At 42.4% G+C, this 15,321-nt stretch overlaps 1 protein-coding gene across 2 annotated transcripts in view; it reads right to left on the bottom strand.

The window, feature by feature from the left end:
- Positions 1–15,321, bottom strand: part of TLE1 (TLE family member 1, transcriptional corepressor) — an 84,323-nt gene that overhangs the window by 22,354 nt on the left and 46,648 nt on the right. For both annotated transcript variants that reach the window (XM_019736679.3, XM_019736681.3), the window contains exons 9-13: positions 7,214–7,330; positions 3,675–3,728; positions 3,014–3,166; positions 1,513–1,657; positions 292–482 (exon numbers count right to left, since the gene is read on the bottom strand). In XM_019736679.3, coding sequence (XP_019592238.1) covers positions 292–482; positions 1,513–1,657; positions 3,014–3,166; positions 3,675–3,728; positions 7,214–7,330 — 660 coding nt within the window. The remainder of the gene's footprint in view (positions 1–291; positions 483–1,512; positions 1,658–3,013; positions 3,167–3,674; positions 3,729–7,213; positions 7,331–15,321) is intronic.

The following is a 15,321-nucleotide window of genomic DNA, read 5'->3' as shown; positions in this document are numbered from 1 at the left end:
CTTAAGTCATTTCATCGCCTTCCCCCCAAAAATCTACTTCGGTGGGAGAAAACCAGATGTCCCCTGAACTACTAAAGTAGCTCCTAAACACTGCCTTTTTTCATCCACAAAAACAGGAAAGCGTTTGGCCCTAAATGAAGCGGCATGTGGCTGAAGGCGAACAAGCTGAAGGCGCACGCTGCCAGGACACTGGGTCTTTGTTTCCAAGGCCTGGGGGCTGCCACCCTGGCCCTCCAAGCTCTGCGGCACCCACCGCGACCCCAGCCAGCCCCATCCACTGTGGCCACCTACCATCGGGGAGCGCCCGTAGGCCACCACAGCAGCGGCGGCGGCAGCCGCGCTCATCTGCGGGGACATGTTGTGGAGGCTGGCGTAGGCGGCGCCGGGGCTGGTCAGCTCGCCGTTCATGCCCGCGTGGGGCACCATCCCAAACGGGGCGGGGTACGGGCCGGGCACCGCCAGGGGCGTCCTAAGGCCTGCCGCTGCAAGGAAGAACAAGCTGCACGTGACTCAACTGTCCGCTCTGGTCCAGCCTGGCCAGCCATTCCAGGGTCCCTTTCAGTGCCATTAAGGAGAAGGAGAAAGAGTACAGGCTGGGGCGGAGGGGGAGTGGGTGGTAACCGCCTACAATGCATCACAGGATCCCTTCTTCCCCGGGACTGAACTCATCTCTAGGAAAGAACAGACCCCAGGGGGGTACTGCCCACTCATTTCTTCCTTGGTACATTAAGTAGCACTGGGAAATCAGGGGGAATGAAGCGACATTATTCCACCCAATTCACAGAAGGCAAACCAAGGCACAGATACTACCTGTTTACCTGCCTTAATCTCAAAAGAAGGTTTTCTTGGTAAAATCAAAGATTTCTCCTTCAGTCTGAACCTTCCATTCCCTGGTACCAATTCCAAATGAAAACCCGATCCTGGCTTTATGTAAACCAAAGCACGGGTTTAGATAGAATATTCTGGTGCCTTTTTGGGTCCAAGGTTACTTTTTTCCTTTCCCAGTGAGGAAAATTAAGTTGAAAGTTAAGAGTTTATTTACCAGCTGGAGTCTCAGTGAAACACTCCCAATTTCTACTGAAGGAAAGACCCCTGACTCCTGGGGGATGGACCAGAAGAAAACCAGCCGACTAACGCAAGCAAGAAGCACTGGTGGGCCAGCCAGACGGGCCATTTCAATCAATATTATCGAACTCAGACACATGACGATAGTTTGGGAAGAAGCTTACATTTGCAATAATTATCAGAGACAACAGTGAAGTCCCGAGGATTTGGATTAATTGGAAATAAAAGAAAAGCCGAATGTAAACAGTCGGAGATCAAACAGGGTGTAGGTGCTGAAACTCAAGGACGAACATCTGTTTCTTATCATGGCTTTTCAGAGACAGGAAGGAGGGCGGCAGGCAGTGCATTTCATGTTCAATGGGGAAATGGCGTCACAACATGAACAGATGATGCATCATGCTGGGAAAGGAAAAACAAAACAAAGCACAATAAAAGGTGATGCTTTACCCGCTTGGTTAACGAGGGGGTCCATGGCTGGAGGCTTGCCGAGGCCTGGACGGAGTCCTGGAGTGGCGCTGGTGCCCGGTGTTGGCATGTCGCTCCGAGGCGTCGGTGTGCTGGATTTCAGAACAGGCGTGCTGGCTTTTTCATGCTGGTATCATTAAACAAATTAAATGAGTATTATTTTTAATCCAAGCCATATTACACAATTTATCACAACAGCAGCTGGGACACTGGGCACCTTCTCGCTACTCCCTCAGCCAATTTTCATAAATCCACACAATGTTGACAGCATTAACTTGTGAGCGAGAAATGTTGACCTTTCCTCTTCCTGCCAGAATTAAAACTCGAGCTAGAGACACAGAACATGATCACACTTCTTCCTCCGCAGATTTTATTTTAAAAAGTATTTTTCCATCAGGCTTGTGGGCTTTGGGTCTAGGCCAAGTTAGAAGGATGACCATCCAGAGAAAAGTTCCTGGTCACTCGGAAACGAATGCCTGGTCACCAAGAATGTCAGAGGGAAGACCCTTATTCTAATCTTGCCTTTTATTGGCAGTGGGAGTGAGACCAATGGTGAGATAGTGAGGTCCCTGATTTTATGAGAAGCATACCAGCATTTCAGAGGCAAAAGCCCTAGACTCATCTTATCATTGTGTTTGAGGGATGTGCCTAAAATAAATAGCCCTTGGGACTTAAGCATCATTGCCCACTTGCACATATAACCAGTGTGGACCACAAGTGCAGGAGCCAAGACAGTAACAGGGTGATAGGGCATCTTCTTTTGCCTCTCAACCTTTCATATCCTTGAAATCACAGTCTGAGCAGTGCCACGGTGCAGTAGCAAAGAACATGGGCTAGAGAGAGACCCCAGCTAAACTGGGAAGTTCCTCAGGCTTTCCTCCTCATCAGTGAAATGGGATGAGTATGGACACCATATAAGGATTTAACTGCAGGGCTGTTATGGCTCAGTTATTGTGAGTTAAGGAACGACGCGCTCCACAGTGTTTGCTGAATGACTGCAAACACCAATGGATTGAGGCACCCCCCTCCCTCTACCAGTCCCGGCTTCACCCAGTGCTGCCGGCGTATATCACCATTCTGACCAGCTATCCAATCACAACAAGCCCCAACAGGATGCATCAGGCTAAAATGAGGTAAAATGGACAACTTAAGATAATGAGGACTTCTCAGGACCTAAGAGGTTTGAACTGTTTCCTAACTTGGAAGTTTCAGAGAGAGTGTACCGGGAACATATCTTCCAAGGAAGAAGGCAATAGACACGGAAGCTTGTTATCACTCTCTAATCACGGCCCAAAATAGATGATTGGGGGGGGAAAGCAATGCTGTATGGGGACAAAGAGAAGAAAGATGAGTGTCTCTTTTCAATACTACTTAAAAATATAACTCTCACTCAGTAAAAACCCCACATTTCAAATACTTTAGGGTCCTCTGGTCCATGAAAAAAACTAAACTGCTATATAGGCAAGTAAGAGTTATTACCTACCAAGCTCATTTCTTTGGATTTCAAAGAAGTAGAACTTCCCGAGGAAGCCGTGGACGCTGGGCTGCTTGAAGCATCTTTCTTTAGCAGGCGGTTCTTGTCGATCCCGTTTTCCCTGGGTGAATGGGCAGGGCTTGCTCTCGGAGAAGATGGGTCCTCAAGAAGCATAAGCAAAGATTTCATGATTTTTCTTACAATGGACAGACCTTTCTCTTTATACACTCTTATTTCCACACTAATTCTCTAAATTAAAGGAAGTACTGCAAGTTCTTTAGATTTAGGGGGCTTGGGGGTGTGCACCCTAACTAACAATGTTGTTATAATTAACAGTATGATGTTTGCAAACACACCCATGAAGACACCATAGAGAAACAAACATCTAAGAACAATCATATCCTTCCTTATGCTCCAGTACTTGGCCCAGAGGGCATGGGAAGGAAATGAGCACCAGACACCCAACTTAGGAATCCAAAATGATTAAGGAAGCACAGCTTTTTTTTTTAAATGAAACAAAAGTTTGGGTCAGTTAGAGCATTATTGTTCCATCCATGAACAACCATTAAGTTCTTAACGTATAAAGTTGCAAAAAACCAAAACACTGGGACTCCGCTTCCTTTCTCTCACAAGTCATTCTGAAAATAAAGTTGATAAAAAGAATGGGTACCTCATTAGACACATCCACAACTAAGTTGTCATCGCTTTTGTCACCATCACTGTCCTAGAAAAAAAATTTTTAATGCCATTTATTAAAGGGTTTGAGGCCCAGTTAAATTTCTATAGTTCTTGGTATCAGACAGACTAAGAAAAAACACCCAGGATATGCCCACAGGCTGCCTTGCAGATTGCTAGCACTGGTATTTAATACCCCTTTGGCCCCTTCTCATCTGACCTGAGGCTATGCAAAGCCCCGAGCAGAAATTCTTATTGTAATAGCATACGCTGTAACTCGGAAAATAAGACCTAGCCGGACAATCAGCTCTAATGCATCTTTTGGAACAAATATTAATATAAGACCCAGTCTTCTATTATATTATATAAGACCTGGTCTTACATTATAGTAAAATAAGACCGGGTCTTATATTAATTTTTGCTCCAAAAGACGCATTAGAGCTGATTGTCCCATTAGGTCTTATTTTCGGGGAAACACAGCCCACGTACAGGGCGTGGCACATAGTAAGGGCTCAATAAATGTTTGCAACAGCTGAATCTCCCTTATAATCTCAAATCTGCATTATATCAGAGCGCTTTTCCCATTGGATTTCAAATTCAGAACACAGTGTCATGTCACTGCTTTTATGTGTATAATCTTAAAGACAGACAACAAATCTAATGTTCATAGACAATATGTAATTATAAAGACAAACTTAAATCATGTTCCCATGGGGTGACTACTGCAAAAAAAAAAAAGAAATAAAGCAAACAAAAAACTGAAAACAACTAAGTTAGTTACTGGCTGGAATAACATACCAAGATCTGACTTCATGTTAACAATAAACCCATTTTGCAATCAGCTTGGAAAAATTTTGGAGAGATGGCAGGAAGGCAGGATGGCAATATCTGGAGGGCACCAGCTTCCTGCTGCAGCAGGGTTTTCATTGTCTCTTCATAAAAGCCAGACAATTTGGTAATCAGAGGAAACCCCAAGGTTGCACTGAGTTTGGAAAAGCTTCAGAAAAGCTGTTGTTCAATTTACTGATGTGATCACTCCTACAACAAGTTCAGGGTAGGCTGAAAAAGTCTACTTACTTTCTTAGCCAAAAGGACTAATGTCTTTTAGTGCAGAGTAATAATACAATGAGCAAATTGAAAAAGCGGTATATCGCAATGGGTCCTAATTCTCAAAAGGGAGTAGGTCTGTAGTTTATGATCTAAACAGTCCTTTCTCTGATGTCACTGTCAACTAAAAATACACAAATAATGTTTGAGAAATATTAGTGCAAGTGCAAATATTACCCACATTGATCTTCTATGAGTCACAAGTCTAGGCCAGAAAGTTACCATCAACCTGAAAGTCGTGTCTTGAATTTTTTTCCTAACCATACCTAGAGCATTATGTGTGGGAGACCCAATTTACTTTCTTCAATGTGTTACCAGATATACTTTAGTCGCTGTTATAAAGGCACCATGCAATTCACTATTAACAACATAAAATTACAACTAATGAGGAAGCCTGGGTAATTCAGAATAACAGTCCACTGAAAGAAACAGTTTTATGTAATAAAAGAAAAAAATGAACACTAAAGAAAATTTGCTTTCTCTTAGTAAAGCACACAGAAAATCAAAAATGCTTTCAGCTATAAAGAACCCAAGGATGGTGAAGTGAAAACATGTAAGCTAAAGGGGCTTCCCTGTTAGAAAAAAATTATAGAAATGGTTAACATAATATATAAACTGCAATGACAAAGAGTAGCAGACAGTTAATTTATTATTAGGTTGGTGCAAATGTGGTTTTTGCAATATTTTTTTAACCTGTTAAACCACAGTTCTTTTGCACCAACCTAATACAATGGAACTGTGACGTCAGTCCTTAAGTATTCTGTAATTTAGAGCTCGGTCTTCTTGTACTGAACGCTTCTGCAAATATAAACTGCACAGTACAGTTACTGTTCCTGTTCTGCAGCTTGTGCCCCAGATTCTTCACCATCATCTCAATGCATCACCCCAGCCAACTGTACAACTTGACAAACTAGTACACGCCTTACCAAACAGTCTCACAGAGCTGTGGACTATGGCTCACTCACTACTAAATAACTTACATACATGAGCCTCATGCAGAACAACTTGGAATGGCACTGGCAAATTTCCAAACTCCTGCTTGTTATGGGCCTTCTCACTAGCTCATTAACAGTTGATGCCGTATATAAAAGCACCTGCATTGGACACAGATTCTGAGCAAAAGCCAGGGGCAAACAGTATGTGCTAAAAGGCTGGGGAGGACCAAAACCTTGGGTTCTTAAGATATTATCATAATGCAAAGTGTGCACTGATTCTAAGGACCTCTAGCAAAATATCCATCCTAGGCCCTTGGTTTGGGAATCCTAGCATAGTGTTTAAAATCATGGATTCTGGAGTTAAGACTGCCTCTAGGCTCTGCCACTAACTCTGACCTTGCGCAAATCACTTACAAGCTCTGTGCTTCACTTTATCTATGAAAATAGAGGTGATGGTACCAAACTGACAGGGTTGTTTTAAGAGTGAAAAGAAACAATCCATCTAAAAGCACCCAGTACTTGGCACTAACTTGAGTTGTTCCTCAGGAAACATTACCCATTGTTAGCTACGGCCTTGAGCCAGCCAGCAGGAGGCAGAGAAGCCCAGCTTGTAAACCCCCATATAGCCTGCACACCAGCCAGCCAAGGGCAGGCTCTTCTTCCGTCAGGAGCAACGTGAAGTGGCCTAATTCAGCGTTCTCGTCTCATACTGTTCCTGAGAATGTATCCATCCTGAAACAGACACTTGGAGACATGCAAGAAAACTCCAAGTTATCTGTCAGCTGCAACATTTATGACCCAAGACCAGAGCCAATGGCCATTTGGCTTGGTTTGCTCTCCTCGTGAATGTGGTTTCAGCTAGATCTGAGTCAGCAGTCCTTAGTCCATCAAGCGGTCACGTGGTCTCATCTGCAGGGTCTGAAGTTGATGTCTCCACTTTTCCTTCCGTTTTTACCACGGACTTACATCACTAAACTGCTCGCTGTGAACTCTGCTTTAACACCAAGTACGAGACTGAATATATCAGAAGAGCATCCAAAAAGGTATTTTGTGACACCAAAACTCTTACTCTGATTACTTTAGCAGCACAGGCTACCACATTTGCAAGGAGCAGGACAAAATGAAAATGCAGGCCCTTGTTCAAAACTGAGAATTTGAAGATGGCTGAGAGAAGAGCACGAAAACCAAGGGCAAAACGAGGTTCTTTTGCACGCAGGGTCCTGTGCAGTGGCTCAGGCTGCATGCCCATGAAGCCAGCCCTGCATCACTGTAAGACAGAAAGTCTAAAATTTAGTACTGAGCCTGGCAGAAGTATAAGTTACAGCTCGAGAGGGAGATAAAATCCTGCAATGTACGAATCTATCCTCTTTGTAGTATTATTTCAAGGGATATGGAATTAGCACTAAAGTCTTAGAGTATGCTTGTACACTCACTTAGCAAATAAGCAAGTAAGCAAACAAATATTATTACTTCGAGTCCTTTATTTACTTACATAGTGGCTGGAGTCCTTATCATCCACCTTTCTTTTTTTGATGTCATTGGAAAATTCAGGACCATTTCTGCGTTTATCTGTGCCTCTTAGACTATCTGGGACCAAGAGGGAATTACTCTGCAAGACAAAAAAAAAATTAATCCAAGATTTCTTCCCGGGTCTCCTTGGACACATGAAAACCCAACCTGAAATGTGATAGCTTGTTTTAGAAAGGTGATACCTACATGGCCTTTCATTCCATCTAATTCGTCTCATCTGAAGACTTGGATGGCAAACATTTATAGAGCTTTAAGCACTTAAAAGGGAGACCATGACTGTGCATTCAAACTGTCCACAGCCCGGTGGATCCTTCAGGCCCAACTCACTTAAAATGTTCTGTTCCGTTTACTGTTAGAGAAACGGGAGCTTGCTGTTTATCTGTGGGTGTGCTTTTATTCTTTCCCACTGCAACTTCCTGGTCAGGAATATGAATGACCCGAGTAAAACCTGATATTATTCTATTAGACATATTCTGTGATGGCAACAGTCAATGTGGGCCCCTCTCAAAAGGCACAAAGAGAATATAGGTGGGATTAACAGCAGGGTTTCCTACAAAGCAAATCAACACTTTCCACAGCAACAATGAAGGAACCCCTTCAGAATTCTTTTAATTTATTGTTGAAATAAGATTTGATGTTCCTTGCCAAAAGCACCGAAATTTAAGACCCAAAGAGGGAATTTCAGCCAGTCAGTGAATCTTCAACAGCCAGGCCAGCTCCCACACAAAAGCAGGAACAAGGACTACTAATCTTTTCCACAAACCACACAGGATACTTTCATTAGCCTGTGCTGAGTATGAACTGCTGACCCAAAGAAAAGAGGCATTTTAGATATTTTGGGGTCACATGACATGATCTGACAGCTTTCAATTCCCATCTCCCTGGGGGCTAAGGCGTCAGAACATGTTACAATGAGTTCTTTTAAGTGTGGGATTAGCATATGCAAGGGGGCAATTTGTTCAGTGATGTGTTACTGCCTGGAACAACACTGAACGGCTGTGCAAAACCCTCCTTTCACAAAGCCCAGATAAATCCATTCCTGAAAGATGTTAGAGAACAGGGAAGGGGCCTAGGGCCAAGAGACAATTATGTTACCTTTCTCTGCCACAACTTAAAAAAAAAGGGTCTGGGGGAAACCTTTGCATTAGACCACCTCTAATGCAATGGTATGTACCAGGAGCAAATCTTTTATGGCACATTTTTAACCACTGTGGGTCTTCATTCCTAACCAGCCTGCAGTAATAATCAGCCAGGTGGCTGGCTCTCAAAGCTCCTTAGTGACAACTGTGGACCCCATCACAGGAGTATTTCCAGCTCAATCACACACAGAAGGAAATCAAAACTAGGGACCAGAAGGCAATCTGAAGTCCCTTTGCCCACTTCAGGGGCTGACTATGAAGTAAGCTGAGCTTTCATTCGTGATTGTTCAAGCTAGATCAACGCCAGGAGGCTTACCGAAAAACAAAAGCAAGGACCAATGCCATTCGATACAGAGAAGCTCAGAGTACCTTCTTTAGCAGTGTGAGGGCTGAAAGGTGAACAGGCTGAATCTCAGAACTAATTACCTTGGTAAATGGCTGCTAAAAACTAACCCCTCAGACCCAGACCCCACTGTCTGAGACAATAAAAGTCCTGCGAAGTGCTATCATGCACTCAGAAAAGCGGAGCCAAGGAGGGGAGCAGTAGCTTGCACTCAAGTATAAAGTGTCCAAATACAGCTGTATTACAGACTACATCAGCCCCAAAGTCTCCTCTTCCAGGCTCTGAGCAGAAGCATTTCAGGGCAGGGCTGTATTGTACTCAGTTTTACATCTGCCCACGTGCCCAGCAGAACCACAGAGTTGGTGTCCACTGGCAATTTTCAAGTCTCTCATCACAGTATCACTTCACAGCCCTTCTGCTGTACCTAACGCTGGACATCCAAACCTTACTCGGCCATTCAAAGAGCTTTCCAATGATCTTATTTTTTTTAATGATGTCAAATGGTACTGCAAACACAGAAGTAAACCACACTGTTAGGAACAATACAATTTTTGTTACAGACGATAGAAATGGCGGACCTGTAAACCAGTCAAGCTTTCACGCCTCCCATCTACGTGTTAGAAGTTACTACTGTAATTCCTGCTTCAGCAGTTTAAATGAGGCCTGCCATCAGAATGCGTTTTTGAAAAGCTCTGAAAAGTTCCTCTAAATTTGGACAGGGTTAGTAATTAGCACCCCTGCGTCTTTGAAAATTGGCCCCATTTAAATGGCAGACTTAGACAAGTTACGAAACAAAATGTCTCATCATACTTTTGATGCTGTAAAACTGATTCAAAACAAGGCAGTAGAAAGAGTGTTGGCTGGAAAGGCCCGCGAGAGCCAGTCAGGAGCCACGGGTCCCTGGCTTATGCTGCAGGCCCACAAAAAATGGACCACTTCCTTTTACCCTTGTTCCCATAAACCTAGTTTTCTGTGTGTCATCACCCCCGACATCTTCCAGTTCTGACGCTTTTATTGTTGTTCATGATTTAAGCCAATAGTTCCAGCCTCATGAACTTCACTGCCAGCAACGACCATTTGGTTCACTACTGCCTTGGTGACCCTAAGCTTCATGGTTCCTTCATCTGCTCCCCAGAAACCCAACCAAGAGTGACTTCACTGGTTATTACTGGATGTCTCATGATACTGTAAGTCTTTTTCCGCCACGCTTTGTTTCTTCCTCATGTACTATCTAATGGTTCAAGGGTGGAATACAGTCATTTTGATGGTCATTATGAGCCATTTTATACATAGTTTTAGAAAGAAGAGATTATACATGGGTTACTGCCTGAATATCCCTGGATCCTTCAAAATTTGGGGCTCTGTCTTGATTTGTTTGATTTGGACAAGGATAAGGTAGAATCACTTTTCACATTAATATTTAATCAACATTTAAGAAGAGGCCGTTGACAAAAGAATAAAACTGAGGGTGCTTCACTTTTAAGTTATTTAAAAAGTCATGAAGAAGTTGTGGTATATATACACAATGGAATACTATTCGGCGGTAAGAAAAGATGATATAGGAACATTTGTGACAACATGGATGGATCTTGAGAGTGTAATGCTGAGCGAAATAAGTCAGACAGAAAAAGCAGAGAACCATGTGATTTCACTGATATGTGGTATATAAACCAAAAGCAACAAAAGAACAAGACAAACAAATGAGAAACAGAAACTCATAGACACAGACAATGGTTTGGTGGTTGCCAGAGGGTGTGGGGGTTGGGGGGTGGGAGATGAGGGTAAGGGGGATCGAATATATGGTGATGGAAGGAGAACTGACTCTGGGTGATGAACACACAATGGGATTTATAGATGATGTAATACAGAATTGTACACCTGAAATCTATGTAATTTTACTAACAATTGTCACCCCAATAAATTAAAAAAAGAAAAAAAAGTCATGCATTCTAAACACAGAAGATACTTAGAATCCAAGCTTTGAAGAGGCCAAAGCAACCTTAAAAGACAGTGTCATCCTGCTCATCCCCTCATTTTATTGGGAGGATTACCAGAGAGGGAAGGCGATTTGCCTTAAATCAAGAAGCTCTTCCCATTAAGTCAAAGTGCCTCCACTCCCAGAAGCGTGATTTTCAAAGTCAATTTATGCACACACACACACACACACACCTTGATTTACTTAGTTGTATGTCCACAAGACCAAAAATATGAACATAAAATTTTAAAAATGAACATTTCACAGCTTACTTCAAAATGACCTGAAATCGTCGCAAATTCCTGCCTTTCCACTCATGAGTCCTGCCATCTATTACCCAAGATTCACCTGACAAGGGGCCTCATTGGAAAACAAAGCAGCCCAGGAACCCACAGCACTGGTTTCACGTGAAGGTCCTCAATGACAGCATCCCAGAGACCTATTTACCACCACAGACCTCTCTTCGAGTCCACATTTTGAAAGATTTTAATCTACCAAACAGCAATTACAAAGTGACATTCATTTTTCAAATATTTATTTGCCAAATATTTAATTGTGGATCCTTTTTTTTTCTTGATCAGTATGAGAACTAGTGTTACCATGCTGACTGACAGACTCTCACTCTAGCCAAGCAATTCAATGTTTGATTTCACCTTGCAGCTGGTAAAATTTAAATATCTGCCAGAATTTTTCAAACACTGTAATTATTAGGCCGACTTCTATTACACATGCCCTGAGGGCTGGAATTTCCAGACGGTATATATGTTGTCCATTGTTCTAAAATTTTGTTAAGAACTAAACAAAATCATCTTATTTACCTTATGTCTTCTACAAGAATTCAAAATAGGAGTTTTACACAGCCCATGGGGGATATTTAAATCTGAGCAAATCAAGATGTGAAAACACATTATGATTTCACAACAAACCAAAATTCTAAAACCATGACGATTTTCTGCACCTTTCATGTTGCACATATGGGCATACAGCTAAGTAAAACGATAAAGGGAAATGCATATCCGACCAGTCTCTAAAGAAAAAAGACACACACACACACACACACACACACACACACACACACACCTGGAATGTTCAGTATGAAAGACAGAAAGAGGCCCCAGAAGACCTATTAGCCGAACTGGCATGACTTTCTCTCCATTGTACGTAGAAACTACACATGAAATGACTAGATGAGGTGCAAGAACAGATAAAACATGCACAAGAAGGGCCTGACCTCTCCCTCTTAAGAAAACCTGGAATTCTTTGAGAACATAAAATCTCAGTGGGCCTCTTCACTGGCCACAAGGAAATTGTTCGCTATGACTAATATATGCTTCCTGAGGGTCCCCTCTCCTGGCACAAACAGTGATGTGACAGTTAAGAATATTTATGAGAGTGAGCAAAATAGTTACTCAGAAAAGAAAAAATAGAACTTCCACTCTTACAACTGGGTGCACCCCTTGAGTGGTCAAATCCAGAGCACAACTTCTTGACTGGTGAACCGTGTTTTATAAAAACATGTTCCCCAGGAACGTTCCCCGTTGTATTTCAATGGATGCAAGTTAACTAGATCGTTGGCAGGGTTTGAGCCCAGTGGGCAGAAGTGGACAATACATTCTCTTAAAATAGAGCAAAACTAAATATCCAAATGCAACTATTATACCATTCCCTCACGTAAAAATTTATAATGTAAATAGAAGAGTCTGTTGAATCTTAGAGAGGACTTAGTCGAAACAAAAGAAATGTTAAGATTTGGATTTTGTGTTACCTTTATTGTGACCATTCCAGACAATGTTGTTTTTATTTCATGCTCACCTACTCAAGACTAAGGTAGAGAGACCCAGCTGCTTCAATATGGATACAACCCGTCTGTATAGAATTTTACTTTTTCTTCAGCAATTTAACAGTAATAGCAGTTCATGTATGCTGAGATATTGTGGAAGGTAAACTCCAGAAAATATGAAAGAGCAAGTTTAATGAAACTTTACATTGTCAGTGCTACCAGAACACTTGTTACAAAGCCTTCATATATCCTTCATCTATTCTGAGACCTCAAAGCAACTCTTCTGCCAACCAAACCTCAACCTTGAGGCCACCAGCAGCAAATCGGAAAGGAAAAACCACTCATGGATACAGCAAAAGCTAGACAGGTTCCCCTAATGCGAAAATAATGCACATTATTCAAATGGATTTCTTTAGCTGCCATGCTGATTCCCCTAGGGAACATTCCTCCTCCCCGCAGGAAAAGTGTTTGTGTCAGAGGTACAGATTGGAAACTCATGACACCTCATTTATCCTCAGTTACACTGAGGCAATGGGAACCTAATTTGCTAGCACACTCTACACTGACAATTAACTTCTTGGTGAACATTAAAACAATTAGGTAACGACGTACCCCATCACATCTGTGTGCCTTCTCCACCGACACCTGGTACCAATTAAGTCATCACCCCACACTGTACTTTTTGCTGCAGTCCAACTGGTCATTCACGTGTTCTCCCTGACATTTCCACAAGTGAATTTTTTAACCCATAAAGCGAATGGAATCCCTACTTGTAAATCGTGAAAAGTGAAAGTAGAAATGTGTCTACTTGGCAACCACATCACATCCCAGAAGCCCTGGCCGTAAAGCGGGTCTGCTGAAGGGTACACATCTATTTTCCATTCAGTTTAAATGCAAAATATGGGAAAGAATCAGCATGTTCTTGCACCTTGATCTAGGAACTCAGCAGCCGGATGCAAGTGGGTGACTCAGTCAAGAGGACTCCCAAAAAGAACACAGCCATTTAGGAGACTGCATACAGACCCAGTGAATATCTGGGCTGAGAGAGGTATTGTATTAAACCACAAGATGTCAGAGGCACCACCCTCTACATCCCCAGCTTGCCCTCTACCCACCTTCTCCAGGTAAAACAAAAACTTTGGAGCTGACAATTATTTTTAAATATTTTTTTAAACACCTCATGACACCGTTATTCCCCTAATCAACACTTTGGTCACAGCAAAAATCAAACCTGTATTTCAAACTGCTTTTAAAAGCAGGTTTTCGAAGTGCTACTTAGGGGTTGCTGTCCCTCTTCTTTCTCCAGCCCCTGATGAAATACTTTCTAATGCAAAAAAGGCCCCGAAACTAGAAAGCACTGGGTCAGGACCTGACTCAGTTATTTGGGTATCTGATGGCTCTTACATCCATCCACCTGTCTGTATCTGAAAGACGGGAGACGCAGTTTGTTGCCTCCTACGTTCCAAAGGGAATGATAAAATGATAATGGTGCCAGAAGGAAAAGATAGGAAAACCTGCTCCAAATGGTAGGCAGCAAGTTATTTAATTACAGAACACAAACTAAATATAGAAAGGTTTTGGAGGGAGAAAATAGTGTGTCCCTACTTGTTCTTTGGCTTGTTTTTACAGTAATGATGCCCTGTATTCACTGTAATCACAGTGAGATTAAAACCTAAACATTTTTCCAGTCACACACAGGCCCCAATATCCACCTGGTGAGTTACGACAGAATCCTCCGCCGGTTACAGGTACACACCACTCCTAACAATCTCAAAACTGGTGGGGCTCTCTTTTCTTCAGGGGTTCACCCTTCTCATGACAGTGATACCAATTTTCCCAGAGGATCTATTTTTTTCAGTTTTCACTTCTGTCAAAAGGAAAATCTGCTGAGGCACCAGCTTAAAAAAACTTAGTGTTTTCCACTGTGCCTAAATATTGAAAACTTCAGATGACTCAGTTTTCTCCTTTATTTCCAGACAATTCCTTGACATGTGTCAGGTCAAAATAAAGTCATGAATGTTTAGACGAATATACCTCCTCCTACATCCCATCTACATTTGACGAATTTGATTATCATGAGGCTGATCATGTTCATAAGAAGCTGAGATCAGTTTCATGGTCCCAACATCCTAAAAAAACATCAGTAAACTGCCAGCCTGTCACCTGGGCCCTAATTTCTATGACTGCCTCACTCGTTGTATTTTAAAAAGGAAAGGAAACCACAAGTAACTTCGTTGGGCATGACTAATAAAGCATTTATTATTGTGCGAGCAGGTACTCAGGGGAGACATTCCTAAAGGCTTGCTATGTTATGTCTGATGACTTCCTGCTTGTGGTTCCTAAACCCTTAGCCACCACCGGCGCTTTGTCGGTGAGGCTAGGGGAAGGCTGCAAAGGATGATAAACCTTACCTGTGCAGCCAGAATTCCTCTGGGGTCTGCCTCTGTCCAAAACAGGTGTTTTTTCTATCACCACCACCCCTCAGCTGCCACAGTCCTAAAGAGCCACTTGGAACCAATGTGATATTCAAAAAATAAAATTTTACAAAAAGACCAACAATAAAGTATTCTCCAAAGCAAGCCTTCTATTTCCTCCTTGCCCTCTCTAGTACTGTGTTGTCTTGAGAAAAAGTGATGAGTGGTCCTGTTCTCCCTCTGCCAATTAACCAGTCAAGAAGAAGAACAGCTGGAGAAAAGACACCACCTTATATTAAGTGCAGTGATGGTTTTCATAACTGCTTTTAAGTAAGTTCTAAATATGAACCCGATAATTTTAGAAGTCAATTACAGGAGTGACAACATGGTCCCTCAGAGGGACACAAGCTAATTCTCGA

Source organism: Rhinolophus sinicus, chromosome 16 (genome assembly GCF_057876585.1).
Source record: "Rhinolophus sinicus isolate RSI-liver-muscle chromosome 16, RSI-T2T, whole genome shotgun sequence".
NCBI classification, from domain to species: domain Eukaryota; kingdom Metazoa; phylum Chordata; class Mammalia; order Chiroptera; family Rhinolophidae; genus Rhinolophus; species Rhinolophus sinicus.
The sequence above is the reverse complement of the archived record's forward strand: the minus strand, read 5'-3'. Positions and strand labels throughout refer to the sequence as shown.